The sequence below is a fragment of the Narcine bancroftii genome, chromosome 10, assembly GCF_036971445.1.
Source record: "Narcine bancroftii isolate sNarBan1 chromosome 10, sNarBan1.hap1, whole genome shotgun sequence".
Taxonomy (NCBI): Eukaryota; Metazoa; Chordata; class Chondrichthyes; order Torpediniformes; family Narcinidae; genus Narcine; species Narcine bancroftii.
Window position 1 is genome coordinate 75,603,753 of NC_091478.1, and position 23,114 is coordinate 75,626,866.

At 38.4% G+C, this 23,114-nt stretch overlaps 1 protein-coding gene across 6 annotated transcripts in view; it reads right to left on the reverse strand.

Annotated features, from left to right (window-relative positions):
• The window catches only part of plekhg4 (pleckstrin homology domain containing, family G (with RhoGef domain) member 4), a 193,918-nt gene that overhangs the window by 79,414 nt on the left and 91,390 nt on the right, over positions 1-23,114 (reverse strand). For all 6 annotated transcript variants that reach the window (XM_069901416.1, XM_069901414.1, XM_069901413.1 and 3 more), the window contains 3 exons: positions 22,601-22,717; positions 7,023-7,121; positions 1,095-1,243 (listed from right to left, as the gene is read on the reverse strand). In XM_069901416.1, coding sequence (XP_069757517.1) covers positions 1,095-1,243; positions 7,023-7,121; positions 22,601-22,717 — 365 coding nt within the window. The remainder of the gene's footprint in view (positions 1-1,094; positions 1,244-7,022; positions 7,122-22,600; positions 22,718-23,114) is intronic.

Sequence of the window (23,114 nt, forward strand, 5' to 3'; positions counted from 1 at the left end):
CCTCCCATGGATCTATCCTTGGCGTCATCCTAATTCTCTTCTATATATTATTCCTTTATAGCACAAAAGTACACCAGTTTCCACATTAATATTGGAGATGACTGATTCTACTTTCTCCCACCCCTTTTTTCTAACCATCTGACATTACTGATTGGGAATTGGAAATGGAAACCCACCACTGAGCAATTGTGCAGCCATCAACCTAAAATTTCTCTTTAATTTTGTCACAGAACTCAAAAATAGAATTAAATACATTATTTAATATCATTTTATGCTTAAACAACATGAAGTTTTATGCCCAAATTTACCCAAAACATATTGCAGCACGGTTAGCATAGCAGTTACCACAACGCTGTTACAGCGCCAGTGATCAGGACATGAGTTCAAATACTGCGCTGCCTGTAGGGAGTTTCTATGTTCTCCCATTGTCTTCATGGGTTTCCTCTGGGGGCTCCAGTTTATTCTCACCTTTCAAAATGTACCAGGGGTTGTAGGTCAATTGGGTGGTACGGGCTTGTGGGCCGAAATGGCCTGTTACCGTGCTGTGTGCCTAAATTCAAAATTATATGGATGAAGCCTTTAACTTTGTATCCAATAGGGATGAGAAAATTTAGAGAAGGAACTTCTTCTTCAAAACACTATCAAGCATACCAAAACTATAGAAAACACAATAAAAGTCCTGTTCCTGATAGTTTTGAATATGAATATCATTCATGTGTCCTAGTATGTGGGGTGCAATATGCCATTGGGTTGTACATGTTTAATCAGATCACAATAAACTTGAATTTTTTGTTTGCAACAATATGATGGGCAAGTCAAAAATATTTTTCGACTGAGAATTTTACATTTTATTAAAGTCATGGAAGTTTTAATGTAATTTTATATTCTTTCTTCTTTCTATCGTGTTACGCAGTCTGGAAAAAGTATAGCAGTTTAGAAATTTTGCAAACATGCATTATTGCTAACTTCAAAATCTCCAGCGTGACTATTTTTATCTCATGTAGTTGTGCCTTATGCAAGGCTGTAAGTTTCTCTCCCTGTGATCTCTACACATCTAGCCAGTGGATTGAGGATACTGAAACTCCTAAAGTTACCTGAACATTCCCGTTCCATGGAGATACGACTCTTCTTTTCTCAGTCTGGCAAGGATCATTCCTCCTTCAAGTTCCAACTTAACCAAACTTGCATCTGCCAGCACATTCTTCATTAATTGCTTATATTGTTGCAGAAGAACACTGGCCTCCTGTGAACAAATTTAAATTATGCTGATAGGTTGCAAAATATCTAATTGGCAATACACTCATCAATGGTGATACATGCATCTTCGGAAGAATCAGAAATCAGTTGTTTTTAGGCTGACAGCAAAAAGCTCTCTATTTTCAGAGCAGTAATAATAATGTGATGATTTATTTTGGATACTGAAGGTTTGAAATATATGTAAAAAGTGATTTTAGAGTTTGGTTCTGGAATAAAACTTGGAAAAGGTTTTTTGTGTCATTTATGTTTTACACCTAACGAAATATAGTATAACGTCTTTTAAAAGACAAAAAAGAGTGCTCAGGAATGCCACCAATACTCTAAATATATTTAAAAGCAATAAGCTTGTAAAAGTGGAACTTTACACCGGACAAAATTTATTTACAAACATGCAGAAAAAGCAGAATCAGGATTTACTGTCATGAACAAGTCATGAAATTCCGTGCTTTGTGGCAGCGTCAACGTAACATTATAACCGTTCACATTATAACCGTCTTATGACATTACTATAAAAAATAAAATAACAATGAAAGTGCATGAAAAGTAAGGCAGTCTCTTTGGTTCATTGGTTATTCAGGAAGCTGATGGCAGTGGGGAAGAAGCTGTCCTTGTGCCACTGAGTACTGGTCTTTAGGCTCCTGTACTTGTTCCCCCAATGGTAACAGAGTGAAGAGGGCATGGCCTTGGTGGGGGTATTTTAAGACATGTTTTTCTCCTCGATGGAATGAAGTCTGGTGCTTGTGATGTCACAGGCCGAGTTAACAACCCTCTGGAGTTTATTCTTGTCCTGAGATTTGGCACCTCCATACCAGGCAGTGATGCAACCAGCCAGAATGCTCTCCACAGTACACCTGTAGAATCTGATCAATGAACTAAAGACATTACCTTACTTTGACATTTTGTGCATTATTTTTATTTATTTTTGTAAGGTGGTTTATATGAATATTTGAATTCTGAGGCTGTCACAAAACAAAAAATTTTGTGCTTGTTCATGACAATAAATTCTAATTCTGATTCTGAACCATGAGAATAGGGGAACATGAGTAATTATTATTTTACTATTCCAAAAGCTCTACAGGAAATGCATCTGCCTTCATTTCTGCACCAATGATTTGTCTGTAAATTGATAAAATTTCAGTTTTTTACAAATTACTTAGTTATCAGCTTTATCGCATTATCAGTCATTTGACTATTTTATAATAAAATATGGAAGAATGTATATGACCACACTCTTATTTTTGCTCAGTGTAAAAAATGGAGTTTTCACCCATTTCCATGTACTGTATTGCTTCATGATTCAACAATTCCAAATTTATGGTACAACGTAGGAATTCTCCAGTATTGCATCATCTGCTCAACATTTGGAAGAAGATTCATGTAGAAAGGAATAAAACAAATTACCAACTGCCAAAACTAATACTGACGCAAAATCAGCTAACCCCTTTTACAATAGATAACCTTTCATTTAGAGAATGGGAGAAAAAAGGGATCAAAAGAATAGAAAATTGTTTTTCGGGAAATAAATTATTATCCTTTGAACAAATAAAGGATAAATATAATATAACTCACAGTGTTGGCATACTACCAACTGAAATCCTACTTGAAGGACAAATTGGGAAGCAGTCTGAGGTTACCAGAGGGAAGTAATTTTGAATATGTGATTACAAACACAATGATAATCAAAAAATTTGCAACAAACATGTATATTAAACTACAAGAAAAGGAGAATGAGGAAACAAATGGTAAAACTAAACAAAGATGGGGACAAGATCTAAACATAAAGATAAAGAATGAAACATGGGAAAGTTATGCTCAGGAACTATGAGAAATACAATAAACACGAGGTTACATATGATACAATATAACTGGATACACAGGCTATACATTACACCTCAAAAGTTAAATAAATGGGACCCAACAGTATCTGACAGATGTTTTCGCTGTAAAAAGGAAATGGGAACAACAATTCATGCAATTTGGACATGTGAGAAAGTGAAAAAATTTTGGGAAGATCTAAACCAGATATTAAATAAAATCACAAAAAGCAATATACTAAAAAACCCAGAGATCTTCCTCCTAAGTAACATAAAAAACAAAGAATTTGGACTCGATTTGGATGGTGCACAAAAAAGATTTGTTATGATAGCCCTAGCTGTAGCAAAAAAATGCATTATGTCAGCCTGGAAATTAGAAGATAACTTGAGAATACAACAATGGTATATTGAAATGAATAAATGTATTCCATTAGAAAAAATAACATATAATTTAAGAAATAACATTACAATATTTGAACAAATATGGGAGCCATACATGAAACATAATAGAGAAAACCTACCGTGGACATCTACCACCTAAAATGGTAGAATGAAAAGAACTGACTCAGTGGAATTTCTTGTTTATTTTTATTGAGTGACAACATTGTTTGACGGGTTTAATGTATCTTATATTCTGAACTTTAAATAAATGGGAGGGGAGGTAGGGAGGGAGGGAGGGGAGGAGGGAAGGGGGGGAGAAAACGACACTGTATATATTTAAGAAGGAAAATGTATGTATCTTGATCGATATGGTTTATAGTGTGAGAAATAAAAAATTAAAAAAAAAAAACAATTTAGAAACCACAGGTTAGATCCTGGGAGATGAGGACATCCAGGAATTTGAGGTTCTTGACCCTCTCCACTACTGAGCCCTCAATGAGGATTGGGTCGTGTTCCCCTGACTTCCTCCTGAAGTCTACAATTATTTCCTTGGTTTTGCTGCCAGTGAGCACAAGGTTGTTGTTGTTACACCATTCAACGAGCTGATCTATCTCCCCTACTGTATGCTTCCTCATTGCTGTTTGTCATTCTGCCGACAACTGTGATGTCCTCAGCAAACTTGTAGATGGCATTGGAATTGTGCCGTCATGGGTGTATCATGAGTAGAGCAGTGGGCTAAGCATGCATCCTTTGGGTGCACCTGTATTGATGATCAGTGAGTAGGAGACTTTGTTTCCAATTCATACCGACTGTAGTCTTCCAATGAGAAAGTCAAGGATCCAGTTGCAGAGTGGAGTACAGAGGCCTAGAGTTTGTTGCTTCTTGACCAGCACTGGGGGAATTATAATCAAGTCATTTACAGTAGAGCTCGCCTTGAAAAAAATCCGAGTATGTGCACTAACATTCTTTATACTGCTACAGAGTTCTGTTGTGTATTGACCTATGTGCTGTGTGCTTTTATGTTAAAAAGTGACAGTTTGCCTTTAAGAGCCAAGGTGAAGATGGACTGCTGAGAGAGTGGGAGACGGACTGGGCATGTGCAGAAAATGATCTAAAAGTTTCTGGACTTGGAAGACAAACCACCACTGGGTGTGGATGTGAAGTAGAAGACAGCCCAAAACATGAGTCATTGTCTGGAAGATAGTTTAGAATGTTGGGCATTTTAAAAGGGATGAACATTCCGAAGGCAGCCAGACTTCGAATTTTGTTCTCTCTCTCTGTCTCACACACACACACACACACACACACACACACACACACACACACACACACACACACACACACACACACACACACACACACGATCTTTTGGCTTCAGTTTACCAAACAAACTGAACTTTGTTTATGATCTTTGCTTTGGTTGAGATCAAAGTTTTGTGAGTCTTGTGTGTTTTGCATTTGTTTTGTCTCTAAGTTTTTCTGTGGGCTGGTTGGAAATATAACTTTGAGTTTATTACATGTGTTATATTTAGGCTGGGGAATTTATTAGTTTTACATTGTTATAGAAATTTGCATAGTAACCAGTGGGCATTGTTATAAAAGGGGGGGGGGGATTTTGAATGAAAGTTTGAAGGTGAATTGTTTGTTAATAAAGTAATTGTTCATCTTTACCCCTGTGTGATATGCCTTCTTTGTGGTTGCTGGTTGGATCTTGTAACAATACAATCCCAACATAAAATGAGCCATGACCACAAAGTAATAGATGCCTGCTCCCCAAAATTATTCTTCATTTAAAGAGAACTGATTTATTGCTGGTTCAATGTCCCTTGAAAACCAAGGTTCCTTATGCCTGCTAACCTTGTCTTTAATCCTGACAAGAACATACAAACTTTGTATTCTCAAAATGTCACCTTTGAAGGTCTTCCACTTCACTCATCCTTGCCCAAAAAAAACATTCAATCCACACATTCTAGATCCTGGTCCCTTTCCATCTCCTGTCATGCATCTACCCTCCTCCCGTCTCCTCAGTGTGTCCCTCTTGTCTATCATTTCCTCTGCCTTCTTAATGATCCTGAGTTCATACAACTCCAATTCCTTAACTCAGCTTGTCAGGAGCTGCAGTGGATACACTTCTCGTAGATTAAGTCATCGAGATAGTGCTGGCTTCCTTGACGAACCACATTCTCCAACAGGAGCATTCCCCTGGCTTGGGTGCCATTCTCACTGTTTATGACTAGTGGGGAAAAAACATATTTAAAACCTGTCCTTACCTGCTGAATCCTTTTTGTTCCTTGAAAAGGAACCTTTCTTACAACTACCCTACCTCAGCCCCTATTCACCAACGCTCCTTGAGCCAAAGCCTTTCCACTCTGACTCAGCTCACTCTAACAATGACCCCTTTGCTACAATCCCTCAATTTTATCATGATGTTTGAATCACCTGACCTCCATTGCCCTTCAACTGTTGAACTTGATTGATATTGAAAAGACAAATAATTAATCAGCTTCAAAAGCTTTCCTTTTCATACAGTTCAATTCAAAATGGAAGCAACTTGGCTCATTTTGATCACATCTGACGAGGCGTATAGTACAATTTGCAGTTTGCAAGCATGCAAATTCTGCATGGATCATCCATGTTCACTTCTGATCTTTTATCACTTTAGATGTTCACAATGTACTCTGGTGGGATATCTGTTAATATAAAGCCACTAACTGAAAAGCAAAAACTTTCAGTTGCTAAACTATTAAAATAGTAAGTGCTATAATAGCCAATAGGTTTAACAACATCTGTGGAGATAGAAAAACAGTTCTGTTAATTATGTTTGTCACTCCACAGATGATGCCCAAGCATTTTCTATTTTAATATCAAGCAACTCACTGATCGGAAGATGAAACATTGGGACAGAAATATGCATGTAAAGATTTGGACATTTTCTTCAGCCTTTGATTGATACCCTGGCCACCATCATCCCTATTCATCCCTCTGCTCTTGGTGCAGAGTGACTATAGTGTTTACCATATAAAAATTGACCTGTAGTTGTTTGCATAGGATACATCAACAGCACCTTTCAAACTGGTGACAAATGCAACCAGGAATGGCAAAGGCTTCTGGTGCAAGGGAACATATCCATTCTAAATTCCCCTTCAAATTGCAGGGAATCCTATCTTGAAAATATATCACCATTTTATCATTGTTGCTGAGTCTCAATGATGGAACTCCCTACTCAACCGCACTCACCAGAAGGACTGCAGCAGTCCAGGGAAATGGCTTACCATCTTCATTCCTAACTACAGCTGGACAATAAATATGGTCCTTGTCACCAGATTTTAAAAAAAAGAATACATTTAAAAAAAAATCAGCCATACAACATTTGATCATTAATCAAATAATTGATTATTTTAAAGAAATTAAGCATTTAATGACTAAATCGAGCAAATTATACTGATTTTATCAAAATGCCATTCTTCATTGGGGGGTATCACAGGGCCTTGTTGGATTTTCTGTTTGAAAACCTGTGGTTACTATAAATGAAAATTATTAAAATGCTTTAGAAAAAACATTAACAATTACCTCAGTAGTTTCTGGTAGTTTACTTGATTTCAGGCTCAGAACATTTCTCTGTATGAAACTATTTGCATCTTTGCATCCCTGCATAAGCTGCTCCAATTTCTGTCAGGACACAAATATGTTGAAAAGAATTTAAAAGACAATTTCTACACACATCGAATATTTTCCAGGTAACATTCTGAAGATAAAATAGGCAAAGAAAATTGTCATATATATTACCAACAATCTAGTTCCAAATAAACTGCATTATTTTTGATACATTTAATAATGTTTCACTGGTATTATCAATATTTTAAAATTCTTAATGGCTGAATTTTACACCAAGAAATATTTTGATACTTGGCAATGTTTTTCAGAGACACGGTATGAATTTCCAGATGGGAAGTCTGCAGGTTTTCCATACTGAACAGGCACTGCTGTAAATCATAAGTGCAGTAAAATTGTTCAGTGCCAAAAACATTGGGTGGGATAACAATGCTGATTTGACCCAATGTGCAGAAACTCCACGCTTGTCTAGATTTCAGCAATGCTCAATTAGTGAAATTGAAGCTCTAAAAGGAGAGAAACAGTGGCTCAACTAAAGCATTCTTCAGGTTTTCATAGTTGAGAATTGGCACCCCAATATTCAGTAACTGTTCTGCAGTCAAATAATAAAGAAGGCTCTTCCTGGTGGCCATGAATCCCACTTGATTAACCAATGAAACAGAGCAGGAAAAAAGGGAATATGACGATATCAGGAACCAAAATGCAAGAACATGTTCACAAAGTCACAAAATTCATACGTATTTAACTGATGTTTAAACAGAGCATAGAACAAGTCCTTTGGCTGACAATGTTGAGCCGACATACAGTGCCCTCTGTTATGTTTAGGACAAAGATTTTTTTCCCTTTATTTGCCCTTGGGCTCCACAGTTTTAAATTTGGAGTCAACTAATTCACATTTGATTTTATTAAAGGGTATTTGTGTACAATTTGGTTTGACCATGTAGAAATTACAGGTGCTCCTCAACTTACAAGGGGTTACGTTCCAACAAACCCATCATGTCAAAAAATACTGCACTTACCATTTTTTAATAATAAAATTTTGAATATCTTTATTCCACACAAAAAAAAACTGAGTGTGGTTGAGTCAGCATCGTGAGAAAGTATGCTGTAGCATTCTGGATATTACATTACAGGTTCAGACATCCCATAAAACCTAGGTTCTTTTTTCCTGCAGGCGTAACAGGATATCCAGGTAGTGCAAAAATAAACTGTACACAGCATAAACACGTAATCAAATAAAATAACTATAAACAGATAACGAATGTAAACAATCTGACTGTGCAATACAGAGAGACAAAAAGAAAATGAATAAAGGGCACAAGTAAGAATCCTTAAATGAGTCTCTGGTTGAGTTTGTCATTGAGGAGTCTGATGGTGGAGGGGTAGCAGCTGTTCCTGAACCTGGTGGTGTGAGTCTTGTGGCACCTATACCTCTTTCCTGATGGCAGCAGTGAGAAAAGTGTGTGTGCTGGGTGGTGTGGGTCTTTGATGATTGCTGCTGCACTCCGATGGCAGCGTTCCCTGTAGTGGGAAGGGTTTTGCCTGTGATGTCATGGGCTGAGTCCACTACCTTTTGGAGGGCTTTACCAGACCGTGATGCAGCTGGTCATCACACTTCTGTAGAAATTTGCCAGTGTTTTTGGTGTCATATCAAACCTCCACAAACTCTTGAGGAAGTAGGGGTGCTGATATGCTTTCTTCACAATGCCATAGGTGTGCTGGGTCCAGGAAAGATCCTCTGAGATAGTGGCTCCCAAGAACTTAAAATTTGCTCACCCTCTCCACCTCTGATCTCCCAATGATCACTGGATTGTATACCTCTGGCTTTCCTGTCCTGAAGTCAACAATCAACTCCTTAGTTTTGGTGACATTGAGTGCAAAGTTGTTGTTGGTGTACCATTCAGCCAAGTTTTCAGTCTCCATCCTGTATGTTGACTTATCTCCTTCCTTTATCCAACCCATTACCCTGGTACCGTTAGCAAATTTGTAAATGGTGTTATTGTCGTACCAAGCTACACAGTCATAGGTGTTAAGTGATCGAACAGGACACAAGCACGGGGAACAGTTTGAAATTGAAAGTACAGATTCGAACCATCAAAAGTTAGACCATCGTAAATATGGGAGAACCTTTTTATGCAGAGGCCCCTCACTTCAGGGCACTGTAATATTTGGAACATAGTATATTAAAGTAGTCATGTTTAGTACTTTGCTGAACTTTGTTACATATCCTTTGCATGCAATGACGGCTTGAAGTCTGCAATCATAGACATCACCAGGTGCTGAGTATCTTCTCTGGTGATGTTCTGCCAGACCTCTACTGCAGCCACCTTCAGCTCCTGCTTGTTCCAGGGTCTTGTCCCCTTCAGCTTTGCTTCAGCATATGGATTTAGGTCAGGTGCTTGACTTGGCCTTTCAAGAAATTTCCAGTTTTTAAGCTTTGAAAAACTCCTTTGTTGCTTTAACAGTATGTTTGGGATCATTTCCTTGCTGTTGGATGAAGCGCCATCCAATGAGTTTGGAGGCATTTGCCTGAACTTGAGTAGATATTTCTAACCAGTTCAGAATTCATTTTGCTACTGCCATCAGCAGTTACATCACCAATGAAGATAAGAGCACCAGTACCTATGGCAGCCATACATGCTCAGGCCATAATGTCCCCACCACCATGTTTCACAGATGAGGTGGAATGCTTTGGATCTTGGATAGTTCCTTTACACCTCCATATTGCTCTTGTCATCACTCTGATACAGGTTAATCTTGGTCTCATCTGTCCACAAGACACTTTTCCATGATTCTGAAGGCTCTTTTCAATACTTCTTGGAAAACTGTAATCTGGTCATCCAGTCTCTGTGGCTAACTAGTGGTTTGCATCTTGTAGTGTAGCCTCTGTATTTCTGCTCATTGTCTTCTTCAGACTGTAGTCATTTATCCACACCTGCCTCCCGAAGAGTGCTTCTGATCTGTTGGGCAGGTGTTTGGAGATTTTTCTTCATTATGATGAGAATTCTTCTGTTACGAGCAGTGGAGGTCTTCCTTGACCTACCAGTGCCTTTGTGATTACAGGTAGTTCTGCTCTAACTGACCAGCTGTATCATGAAGTGGATGCAAGTCAGAAATACAACATGGTGGCCATCAAGTCCAGCCTCACCTCAGCCGGCCAGCTGCCTAGCCGAGGTCTAAACCACAGATCCTTGCACTGGCTGGACATGCGTACTAACTCCCGATCGCAGATACTTTCCCCAGCCGTCCATGTTTACTAACTCCTGACACCCTGTCTGCCCGTGCATACTATCTCGTGACGCCCCAAACACAGGCTTATCACCTGGTCCCAGCCATCCCAGCTCCCGAACCTTGAAAGAACAAGGTACTTTACCTGTACTTACAAAGTCAAAAGCTTGACCTGTGTAAAAGTTGACACCCTTTTTTTGGTCGTAAGTCGCATAGGTTGTGAGTTGGGGAATACCTGTACTGTGCTCACCAGTACACTCTTTCTTCTTAATGATGTTCCAAACTGTTGATTTTGGTAATCCTGAGGTTTGGGCAATGTCTCTTACTGTTTTATTCTTGGTTTTCACCTTCATAATGGCTTCTTTGATGTTGATTGGCACAACTCTGGTTCTCATGTTGAAAAATGGCAACTAAAGACTCCAAAGGTGATCAACAGCTTAGAAGCATGCCAAGCTCTATTATACCTGCACCAATGAAGCAATTAAACATACCTAATCACAAACACCTGTGAAGCCAAATGTCCCAAACATTATTGTGCCTTGAAATGGGGGAACTATGTATAAAAAGTGCTGTAATTTCTACATGTTCAAACCACAAGGTACACAAACACCATTTAATAACATTTTTAATGTGCACTTTAATCACTTGTGAATTGTTTGATTATAAATTTAAAATGAGCTTGGGCAAATAAAGGAAATAAAACTGTGTCTTTGTCCCAAACATTATGGAGGACTCTTTAAAAATCTACTCAACACAGCTAAACTTTTCTTTCCTCACAGCCATAACCCTCTATGATTCTTGCATCAATGTGATTGTCTTAGAGACTTTTCAAAGCCCCCATTGTTCCACCCTCCACCACTAACCATGGCAATGCAGTGCCAACACCCACTACGCTGTGTGAAAAAAAAATTTAACCCTGATGTCTCCCCCCCCCCCAACTTTCCTTGTGCAAATGTCCTTTAATGTTTGCTACTCATGCCCGGGGAAAAAGGTGCTGGCTGTCTGCCCTTTCTATACCTTGCATAATTTTGCAGACCTCTGTTAAGTCACCATGCATCTTTCTTTGCTCCAAAGTGAAAAGCCCCAACTCTGTTAACCTTGCCTCATTAGACATTCTCAAATCCAGGCAACAACCTGGAAAATCTCCTCTGCACCTTCTCCTTAGCTTTGACATCCTTTAATGAGGCGACCAGAATGGACACAATATTCCAAGTGTGTCTAGTCTAGCCATTCTCAACCTTTTTTATGGCCACGGCCCCTTTAGGACTCTGCTCAAAGTTTCTGGACCCCATTCCCCATAAAGCAATCAATTTTAGTTGGTTTCTTCAGTACTTCTCTCCTATTGACTACATAAAAATAATTTAAGTGAAGTGAAAAGTAAACGGCTTTTACTCTGAACATAACAGGCGTGGCTTGTAATTCCAGAACAGACAAATGGGAAATCATTTTTGTTGAACAAAAGATTCTTAGAGCATAATGGTTTGCACACAGTAAGACATTGGGGTAACTTTAGCATAAATTCAAGGATGTGAAAACTTTATAAAAATAACATTAAATAATAATTCTTATAAAATCGACATTTTAGTGAGATCCTTGAGCTTGATGTTCCTGTGCAAAGTTTTTAATGTCAGGGTTCAAATTGAATAGTTGAAAATTATCTCTTGTGGTATCAAATCTGTTCCTGGATTTTGTCAAAGGAAACTACCTTGCTGAATGCACATTCAACAAAGTATATGAGGGAAAGGTAGTGAAAAATACTTTGGCCTTTTCTCACAGGTTTGGAAATATATTCAGCAGATCTTACAGTGTGTAATTATATCATTCTAAAGATCAATCAAACTCTCTTGAATTTCTGCCTCAACATTGGTGGGTTGTTCCTCAAATGGATCTAATATCAAAGACAGGATATTGAGGTTTAACACACCATTAAATTTTTCCTGCAGATCTATGTGTATTTGCTTTAGGTGTTTGACATAAAACAGTAATGTCATTGTCCTTCAGTGCCTCTCCATTCGTGTTCAGATTTGGAAAGAGTAAAAATTCCCAATGTCTGATATTGTTTGACTAGACAGAGCTTTTTAAGGAAAGAGACAATGGCTTCCTTACTATCAATGAGGTTATTGTGTTTAAACTGCAAGGTCTTGTTCAATAAATTGAATTTTCAAAGATATCTGGCAGATATCTTACAGTCTTTATCACAATTGAAATCAAGCATTTAAATATCCTCCTAGGTTTTTAGCCACCAAGATTTACATTTGAATGATGCAATGAACAGAAAAGACTGAAGGTATAACATTTTTCAGGTGTGTGATGAACCATGAAAGCAACACCATCAGTTCCACATGCAACTATGCTTTTAAATGGAATACTGTTCTTGTTTATATAATTAACTTCTTCAAAAATATTCAGTCCCTTGGTATCGGTTTTAATCCTTCTGCCTAACAATATCTCTTCCATCAGCTCGTTTCCATCCCAGAATCTGGCAAAAACCATGAGAAGAGTGTTGTTCTCTAGCAGAGTTAGTTCATCAAATTTAAAAGAGAATTTCTTGGATTATAATGGAATGACTAATTGTTTTTCAACATCCCCTGCCATCTCATCAATTCTTCTAGAAACAGTGGAATTTCCCAATGGAATTGCCTGAATAGTTTCTTTGGCATTTAAGTTTATGACGTCAGATATTATTATGGACCCTTGAAGCCAAAATAAGTGACTCTGTGTCATTATGAGCATTTCTACTTTTAGCGATTATTTCACTTATATTGAATGATTCAAGAAGACCCTTTTCTAATTTCTGTGATAGTTCAGTAATCATCTGTTTGAGCGTAGGCTTTCTCTAGAAATTATCCAATGGTTTTGAAGTAATCCAAGGATTTAAGTTTATGTACAATCTCGAAATGTTTCAGCTTGCTTGTCCTCGTGGTTTTGTTGAAAAAGTATTCAAACAAATAAAAAATAGTCAGAGAAGGGCTTTTTACAATAAGTATTCCAAATGAATATTGATGACACTTCATTTTTGCCAAAAAAGTCATGAATAAATTTTTTTCTGAAAGTCACAAAAAATAACTATTACAAAACAAAAGCACTTCTTATAAAGGTTAGCTCAGAAGTTGGCTTAAATTTTATGGGAAATAACGAACAATACAGACCTTCTTCAATAAAAGCTAGTAGAAGGAGACATGCATTCATTACCAGTCATGAAATCTGAAGCAAAATTAGAGCACTTGCAGACGTGAGATAAATGGAGCAAAACTTTTCAGCCTGCACACTTACTTCCAGGGATTGAAGACAATAGAACAAAAAAGGAAAATGATGTGGAAGGCAATTCATAGCCAAAGCTGGTTCCATGTCAGTCAAACATAATCATGTTGAAGCAAGGAAAGCTCTGAAAATGTGGTTTAATTTTCTACATTTATCTAAGTCATTCTAGGCTGTCTCAAAATGCCTCCAAGCTTGAAAACAATCTTGCGTGGATTGGCAGCTCTACAGCAAAAACGAGCAGCAAAGTCCTTTCCTTCTGCCAAAAATGTTTAATCGACTCAGTTTCCATGCCCCTCCCCTTATAAAGGTTTTCAGCCAATGGCCCTCCTTAAATGTGCTGTGGCCCCCAGGGGGCCATATGGCTCCCATTGAGAAAACTCGTTTTATAGAGCTTCAATGTTACTTCGTGACTCTTGAACTCAATCCTTGATTTTTGAAGGCCAACATATCTTAACTACCCTATCAAGCTACACAGCAACCTTGAGAGATCTATAGTTCAGATGTATTGTCAGAGTACATACATGACATCACATACAACCCTGAGATTCTTTTTTCTGTGGGCCAGGCAGAATTTCTACTTTTCAGTATCGCAAACTGTACTCAAGAAAATAATACGTATAGATAAGAGAAATGTATACAAATAAAGAAATGTAAATAAACTGACTGTGTAATACAGAAAAATGTATTTATTAATAAATAATGAGCAAGGTAAGAGACCTTAAATGAGTCACAGATTGAGTTTGTTGTTTAGAAGTCTGATGATGAAAGGGTAGCAACTGTTCCTTGAGTCTTGTGGAACCTATACCTCTTTCCAGATGGCAGCAGTGAGAACAGAGCATGTCCTGGGTGGTGTAGATGATTACTGCTGCTCTCCGATGGCAGTGTTCAATGTAGATTTTCTCATTGGTTGGGAGGGTTTTGCCTGATGGTCTGGGCTGTGTCCACTACCCTTTGCAGGGCTTTCTGCTCAGGGGTATTGTTGCCCCCATAGCTCAGTGATGCAGGCGGTTAGAATACTTTCCACTACACATCTGTAGAAGTTTGCCAAGGTTTCTGATGTCATACCAAACCTCCGCAAATTCCTGAGGAAGTAGAAGCAACAAGGTCTATCTGTTCTTCCACACTGTGGAAAATCCTGCCATTAACTTCAGGTTTGACCTTCCAAAATGCATCATCTCAGACTTATCCAGATTGAAGTCCATCTGCCACTTTTCCACCCATCATGTCTATATCCTGTGGTAACCTACAACAACCTTCTACACTGTCCACCACACCTCCCCTCTTAGTGTCATCTGAAAACTTACTAACCCATCCTTCTACTTCTTCATCCAGGTCATTTATAAAAATCACAAAGAGCAGGGGTCCCAGATATGATCCCTGCAGAACTCTAGCAGAATATATTCCATCTACTACTATTCTTTCTTTCTGCAACTAAGCCAATTTTGATTCCATGCAGCTAAGATTGCATGGATCCATGCTTTATGACATTCTGAATGAGTCTACCATGGGGGACCTTGTCGAATACCTTACTAAAATCTATAAACACCACATTTACCATCCTCCCTTCATCAATTTCTTTTGTTACATTCTCAAAAACTTCTAATCCTCTCCAATAGTTTGCTCACTACTGATGCAAGATTATCTGGTCTATAATTCCCAGGATTCTCCCCATTATCCTTTTTAAACAAGGGAACCAAATTTGCCATTTCCAAACCTCTGGTACCTCACCTGTGTCCAGGGAGGATGCAAAGATCATTGCTAAAATCTCAGCAATCTCTTTCCTCACTTCCTGTAGTAATCTGGGGTATATCTCTGGAACTTAACATTCCTAATGTTTTTAAGAAGATCCAAAACTTACACTTTCTTAACCTCAAGATATTCCAGCACACAAGCTTGTTCTATACTGACATCACATTGACCAAGGTCCCTCTCTCTGGTGAATACTGAAACAAAATATTCATTTTGGATCTCCTGTGCTGCAGGGTTCAAAAAATTATCTATAAACTCTACCATCCATCACACAGAATCTTTCCAACTGCTACCATCAGGAAGGAGGTACAGGAGCATCAAAATCAGGACAGGCAGGCTAGGAAATTGTTGACTGGAAGTAGTGTTACGAGCCCAGAGGACCCCAAAACCCAGCAGCATTAGATATTCACCAAGACAAATGGTAACTTAAACAAAAGTTGCTTTTAATTATCTTTAAACATGAAAACAGAATCACACTTTGACATATCACCATTGACTTAATTAACCTAACTTAACCCCCTTCTAATTCTAAGTGCTCGTGTATGTAACGTGTGTGTAAGCTCAGAAAAGTTATTTGTTTCACAGTCCAATCTCACTTCTCATTCCTCCAAATTCACTGGGTGCAGGAAATTCTTATACTGTGCACAGAATTTAATATTTATAAAGTTCACCAGGCTTTGGTGCTTGAATGGTAAATGGTTACCACTCAGGAAGGTTCTTGTTGGTTTACAGAGAGAGATTTGCTGTATGATGACATCCACAACTGATTCCTTTTTAATCAGCCACTCCAGTGTCTTGCTGACAAAACTTGCCCCCTCAAGGTCCTCCAGATGATAACCTCTTTCTTTCAGGTCACCACAGAGTTCACTTGGAATAAGAGAAACATTAGACAGCCAGTCCTCTCCTCTTGCATGAACCACAAGGGCTTTGACCAGGCCATCTTCCAAATTGCGGCTTTCCACAAGCTTGCCAGCTTGTCCTGTTCCAGTTCCAGCTGCTCTTGCTGGCTGTAACACTGTAGAATGATCTCTGTCTCTATCTCTGTGAGAAAGAGCCTGTTTGACTCTCTCTGCTTGCAAAACCACATGACCCTCATAGATCAACAAGTTCTCTTCCAGATAATCTACGGCTCCAACAAGATCTTTTATCGGTTGCCTTTTGTAAACAACAATCCATTAGTGAAGTCTCTTGAGCATTTTTCAAAGCTATTGCAAAAACTGTGGAGCCGATATATCTAGCATTAGTATTTCAAATAAGATTTGTTTTAAAATGTTTGTATGTAATCTACTCTAATAAACCTTTCCCAATTTATTTCCCAAAAACCTAACTATATACTCTGTCACAGTAGAATGCCGTGAACTTCCGGTTTTAGCATGGTTATGCTGAAGGATACCCTCAAGTGATTCTGCCACCACCCAGCAGGGAGTGACCGAGCAGGATTGAAGGGGAGAGTGAATGAGAGGGATGGAAGGAGGGGGCAGCAAGCAAAGGAGCCAGGCGGAGAGATCAGAAGGAGTGAAGATGCGGGGTTGGGGCACCGCCATTGCCCAGCGTCACGAGAGAGAGGGCATCTCTCCATCATCTTCTCCTGTGAGTGTTAACTTATGTAGTTACAGGCAGCCCTTTGGTTAAAAACTAGTTCTGTTAGCTCGGTCTGTCTTTAATTCAAATTTGTACGTGTCCGAACAGGTACACATGGTCCTTATTTAGTGTCAGTTAGTCAAATGTTTATCTTTGTATATAGTAGATATTTTATATTTATATGCATGTAGAACACTTCCCAATACACTGAAACATCTTAAACATAATACAGTACGTAATAATGCAGTACATAATAATACAGGTAATAAAGTACTGTGTGTAATAATAAAAGTACAGATTCTCCGAAATCCTCATTTATCCAAAATTTTTATAAAAGTTTTGGATGAATGAGGATATCGGAAACATCAGAAATCCTCATATATCTAAAAAAATTTTGGGAATTGAACTGACCTTACAGGTTGAAAAAAATAATCCTCTTGACATGAAATTAGAATGATGATCTAATTCAGGTAAATCTCTCCCCTCTCTCTCTTTCTATTCCTTCTTTACATTCCCCTATTGACCTTCTTTCCAACTCTACCTCCCTTTCTGCCACTGTCTCCCAGCTTCAAGCAGTTGGAAGAATCCCTTGTCCCAGTACCGTCAAGGAGAGCGGCCTCCCGGGCAGGAGTGGGGCCTCAGTGGGGAGGTGTCAGTGATCAGCAGCGGCCAGCATTTTATGGTGAGAAATAATAAACATTTTAAAGCTTAAAAAGCTTTCCCTTGTTGTTTGTTGTTGTTTAAACACTTTTACAAATGATCTGCTGTTGCCTCTGGGCTGTTTTTTTAAAAAAAAGACCAGTTATCCATAAAAAATGTTTATTTGACATAGGCCCAGTCCCGACTATTTTGGATATCAGAGTTGTACTGTAACTATAAATGGTCATAAGATCATGATTAAAAGTTAACACTCACAGAAGAAAATGATAGAGAGATGGCTACTCTCTCATGATTCTGGGCAATGGCAGTGCTTCACTCCTCCCTTTTGCTCTCCCTTCCACTCATTCACTCTCTGCCCCCTTTTGAATGTTCCTGCAAAATGCGGTATGCTACTCTCTCATGATGCTGGGTGACAGCAACATCGTGCTAGAGTATCCTACAGCATAACCACGCTCAAACCCGAAGTTCACGGTATTCTACTTCTGGTCAGCTTCTCATTATGTAAGTATCAGTTTTTCATAAATCGGGCATTTTCAACCCAAGGACTGCTTGTACTTTTATTATTATGTACTGTATTATTATGTTTAAGATATTTTAGTGTATTGGAACGTTTTATATGCAAATAAGGGTAAACATTTGACTGATGCTAAATAAGGACTATGTACCTATTTTTAATTATATTCAAATCCGAATTAAAGGCAGACCTGAGTAACTAAACTTATTTTTAACCCAGGGGCTGCATGTATTCAAGTGGTATAAAAAGTAAGAAAAAAACTTAAGAAAATCATGAGGGCTAAAAGATATGAGGTTGTTTGGCAGACAAGGTGAAGAAAATTATAAGGGCTTCTATAGGTATATTAAGAGCTAAAGAATAGTAAGGGACAAACTTGGTCCTCTTGAAGATCAGAAGCAAGGAAAACAAGCAGTGAGCTCATTGAAACTATACAGATTAAAGAGGAGGAAGTGTTTGCTGTCTTAAAACAAATAAGGGTGGATAAATCCCCAGGGCCTGACAAGGAATTCCCTCAGACCTTGAGGGAGGCCAGTTTAGAAATTGTAGGGGCTCTGGCAGATATTTTTTAAATTTTGGACAGGTACATGGATGGGAGAAGCATGGAGGCCTATGCTGTGGGTGCAAGTCAGTGGGACTAGGCAGAATAAAAGTTCAGCACTGACTAGAAGGGTGGAAGGGTCTGTTTTTGTGCTGTAATGCTTAATGATTCTATGGTATTACAAAATTTTGCAATACATTGGGATATGGAGACCAAGTACATAAATACAAAAAAAATTAGCATCCAGGTAATACAAGGCTAATGAAATGTGGATCTTTATTGCAAATGCACCACCATGCCGAGCATTGCCGCACCTCACACCTGTGTGCTCAGCCGACTCCTGTTCATGATACTGACCCATGAATGCATTGTCAAATCTAGCTCCAAAAGTCATCAAGACAGTACTTGACCTTATCAGCAACAACAATGAGTCTCACGACAGAGAAGAGATAGAAAATATCCTGATATGGTGTGAGAGTAACAACTGAAGTCTCAACGTGGGCAAAGTGAAGGAGATGATCATGGACTTCAGGAAGACCAGGAATGACTAACCTCCACTACATATCAACAACTCTGTAGTGAAAAGAGTGGAGAGCACCAAGTTCCTTGGAGTCCACTTAACTAAAGACCTATCATGGACACATTTCTCCTCACTTGTCAGGAAGGTGCAACAGACACTGCATTTTCTGAGAAGACTTAAGGAGGCAAGGCTTCTGGCCACCTTCCTGTCAACTTTATGTAGGAGCTCTATCGAGAGCGTTCTGGCTGGCTGCAACATAGTGTGGTACGATTACATCAGAGAGGTGGATTGGAGGTCAATCAATAGGACCACAAGATCGTGGGGGACTCCCTACCCCCCCACCCCCCCTCCAATAAACGTGATCTACCAGGATCGTTTTCTGAAGAGGCAAGCAAAATTATTGAGGACCCCTTGAATCCTGTACACATCTTTCAGCTACTCCCATTGGGAAAGAGATACAGAAGCATCAGACCCAGAACCATCAGGCTGAGAAACAGCTTCTTCCCATGGGCAGTGAGAATGCCAAACAACTGAAGAGCTCCTCATACAAACCGTCTGAAACGCTACTTTTTAATTTAACAATATTTATTTATTTTTATATATGCATTAAATATAAATCGCTTATAAAGATGTTTGCTATGTCAATATATGTACTTGCATGTTTTTACACTGAGGAACAAAGAATGCTGTTTCGTCAAGTTGTACTTATACAACTGAATGATAATAAACTTAAACTTGAATTTAAACATCCTAAATTGGAGCAAGGCTAATTTTAATAGCATTGGAAAGGAAATTGCCTGTTTCTGTACCTCATAGCTGTGCGACACAATGACAAATCCAATTATAATTTTACTTACATGCAGAAGGAAGCCAATGGACATGAAATGATTGGTAAAGAGGATTATGCAAAATGCTGGGGAACATGGGAGATGCTGGCTACAAACTTGGATTTTTTTCAAGTAAGGAACATATTCTCTTCAGCGTAGAATATGTTGTCTGATAAATATCAACATTCGAGTCCAGTCAGAACAGACTTTCAGCCCAATGTCCTAGCTTCCATTACTAAACAATTTCCATCAATTACCAACAAAAACACCAGTCAGAGTACAAGTTGGTGTGTTCTAAATGTGAACTTGAGCATGAATGCTTTTCTCCCCCAATATGCTTCAGAACACACATTTCTAACTTAGCAATGCTATTGTCAATTCTGTGTCATATGAAGTTTCACATCTGCTATGACGCTTAGCATACTTAAATCATGTGCATAAACATAGAGGTAGCAACATTCTAATCAATATCCTGGTCAGTGCATGTCAGATTAAACAAGTGACTTCCAAATTTGTGGAAGTTTGAGAGCTTAAAACTGTGCAGTGTAAGGTAAAAACATCATGAGATGGGACCAGAGAAGGAGTCACCCAGTACTAAGGAGTAACAGAATGCAGATGTGACCTTGTACACTCAAGATAAGCTTGGCACTAACAAGCTGATGAGCAGCAGACTAACAGTGAAGGGTAGCAACAGCTTATTCATTGGACAGTGTAATGGTATGATAACTTACTGAGTATGTGTCCTGAGGTATAAAAAAACACCACTTGCTGATATCAGGAGAATGCGCCTTCTCCAACTAACACTGTTAGTTGTAAGTATTACAATCAGGTAATAAAGAACCTTGATTTCGACTCAGTCTGGTGTCTGACTCACTCATTCTTGAACAAAGCAGACCTAACAGCAGGTAAATGCATATCACAAAATGCTTGGACTAAAATGTTTCTCAATTCAGATCATGCTGTGAATGCGTTAGAAATGTACAAGATTAGTGAAAATCTTTATCACATATTATCAAATATTTTATCACAGAACTTGTATGGAACATGTAACAAAATCAAGTTTTCCACCAGGGATTCCAATTATAAAAATTAATCCACAAAATTTATGTTCTCTTTGAAGGAAAATTTTAGACATGATTCTCAATCCTTTTCTTTCCACTCACATACCACTTTAAGTATTCCCTATGCCATCGGTGCTCTGTGATTAGTAAGGGATTGCTTAAGGCGATACGTGAATGGAAAAAAAAGGTTGAGAACCACTGCTCTAAACCCAACTGTTACGGAAATATTTTGCTTGAGAAAAATTGTCATTGGCTCATTTCCTTTGAATTTATGAAACCATGCAGATAAACGAGTCAATTAGGTATGATTAAAACACTGATTTTCCAACTTTTTTTCCCACCCACATACCACCTTAAGTAATCCCTTACTAATCACAGAGTGTCTATGGCATAGGGATTACTTAAAGTGATATGTAAGTGGAAAGAAAAAGGTTGAGAACCACTGCTTAAGACACTATGTAATAATTTTTAATCACATTTCCAAAATCAGGATCCTGTCAAAGGTATAGCAATACAGAAATTGGCAAGTTGTTACCAGTAGTTCACAGCTGACCAGCAGGTTGAGCTCTGAACCACCGGCAGGAAAGTTCAAAACTCACAAAAGAATTCTGTGGCAGGTCCTTGGAAATGCACTGATTATTATTCCTTTAGTATGATTAGAATTGGAACAGCAAGAGTTTCAAATTATTGTGGATAACATTAAAAAACTTTCTCATAGATTACTGCAATAAAAATATTCTAAAATCGTTTCAAGAATGTTTAAAGTATATTATGGCTTGTTAATATTTAATCTTTTCCCCCATACGTTGGGAAGCATTAAGAATTTTTCAACTTACTTTTGGAAAACACTACATTATGCTCCTTGAGATGCACTATGCCCTACTACAGAGAATACTGTCAGGTGTTTCCACAAGTTCCCACAAAAATGCTACCAAATTAAGTGAGCATAACGAGAAATAATGTTTGTTAATTATCAATAATTCTGCCTTAATATCCATTTTGTAGTTTAAAAAAAAATCACTAGAATGCTAATCTGATCATATTTGTAAAGAATTGTTCAATGTGTATTATAATCCTTGGCTGTGGTAAGTCTCTATATGCAGTTGCTAGCTTGCAGTAGTATAAGTCTGAACTGACTGGGTTGTACTGTGCTTGTAGTAGCGTTAAGTCCAATGTGACAAGTTGCGTGGGTTGTGGTGACTGAGAGTACTTGCATCTGTTAGCCCTGTTGCGATCCCCTTACGGATGTTTCAATAAAGATTATTTCTGTATTCAGCCTGCGTCCAGACCTGCTATTCTTTGAATCCACCGTATTTTTCCCTACCTACACAACAGTTGTATATTAAAAACTTAAATTGCAGTTTATTCTTTTGTAATTATCTTAATTTGAATGAAACATTTATTTTACTCTTTCTTCTTTGCTCAACTATCAGCAATGACCAGACAGCACTGATTATTTATGTGCTAAACAGCAGACAACTGTTCTTTTCTCTCATCTTGGCAGTTCCTGCTTTGTACATATCATATTCTGACCTCTTTTAGCGTTTTGGATCCAGTATCTAACTTGCATCAAATAATGTATTCAACAGGGACTCACCATGCGAAAGCACATCCAGTTACTGTGACTGTAGGGGAAAGTTCCATCAAACTCTGGTGTCAGCTGATTGCTTTCAATGAATTTGTGTAGTGACTTCAATGAAGTAAGTAGTTCAAGCTGCAAACAAAATATTTGAGATTTCATTTAGCAACACAACTGAAAGTAGCTAGACAATTCTAATCGTGTAATTGATAGAAATGACCCTAAAGATTGTTAAATTTGAAGTTCACCCACTACACCAGATGGTGGTGCTGCTGCAACTGCGCCAAGGATAACTCTACCACTTATGTGAACACTGGAGAAGCAGAGGTCAGTCCTCCAGTGCTCTACTCCTTGGTTGTTATACCCAAAAGCCCTGTAGATGCTTAAACCCCCTATAGAACAGGCTGATCACATTTTTATTACATCAGAGAACCATCAGAGGTCCATGCCCAAGATGGTGGCACCCATGGTTGACAGGTCAGACCATGAGGGTTGCGGGTTCCAGGGGAGCAGCAGACCAGTGCAGGACACC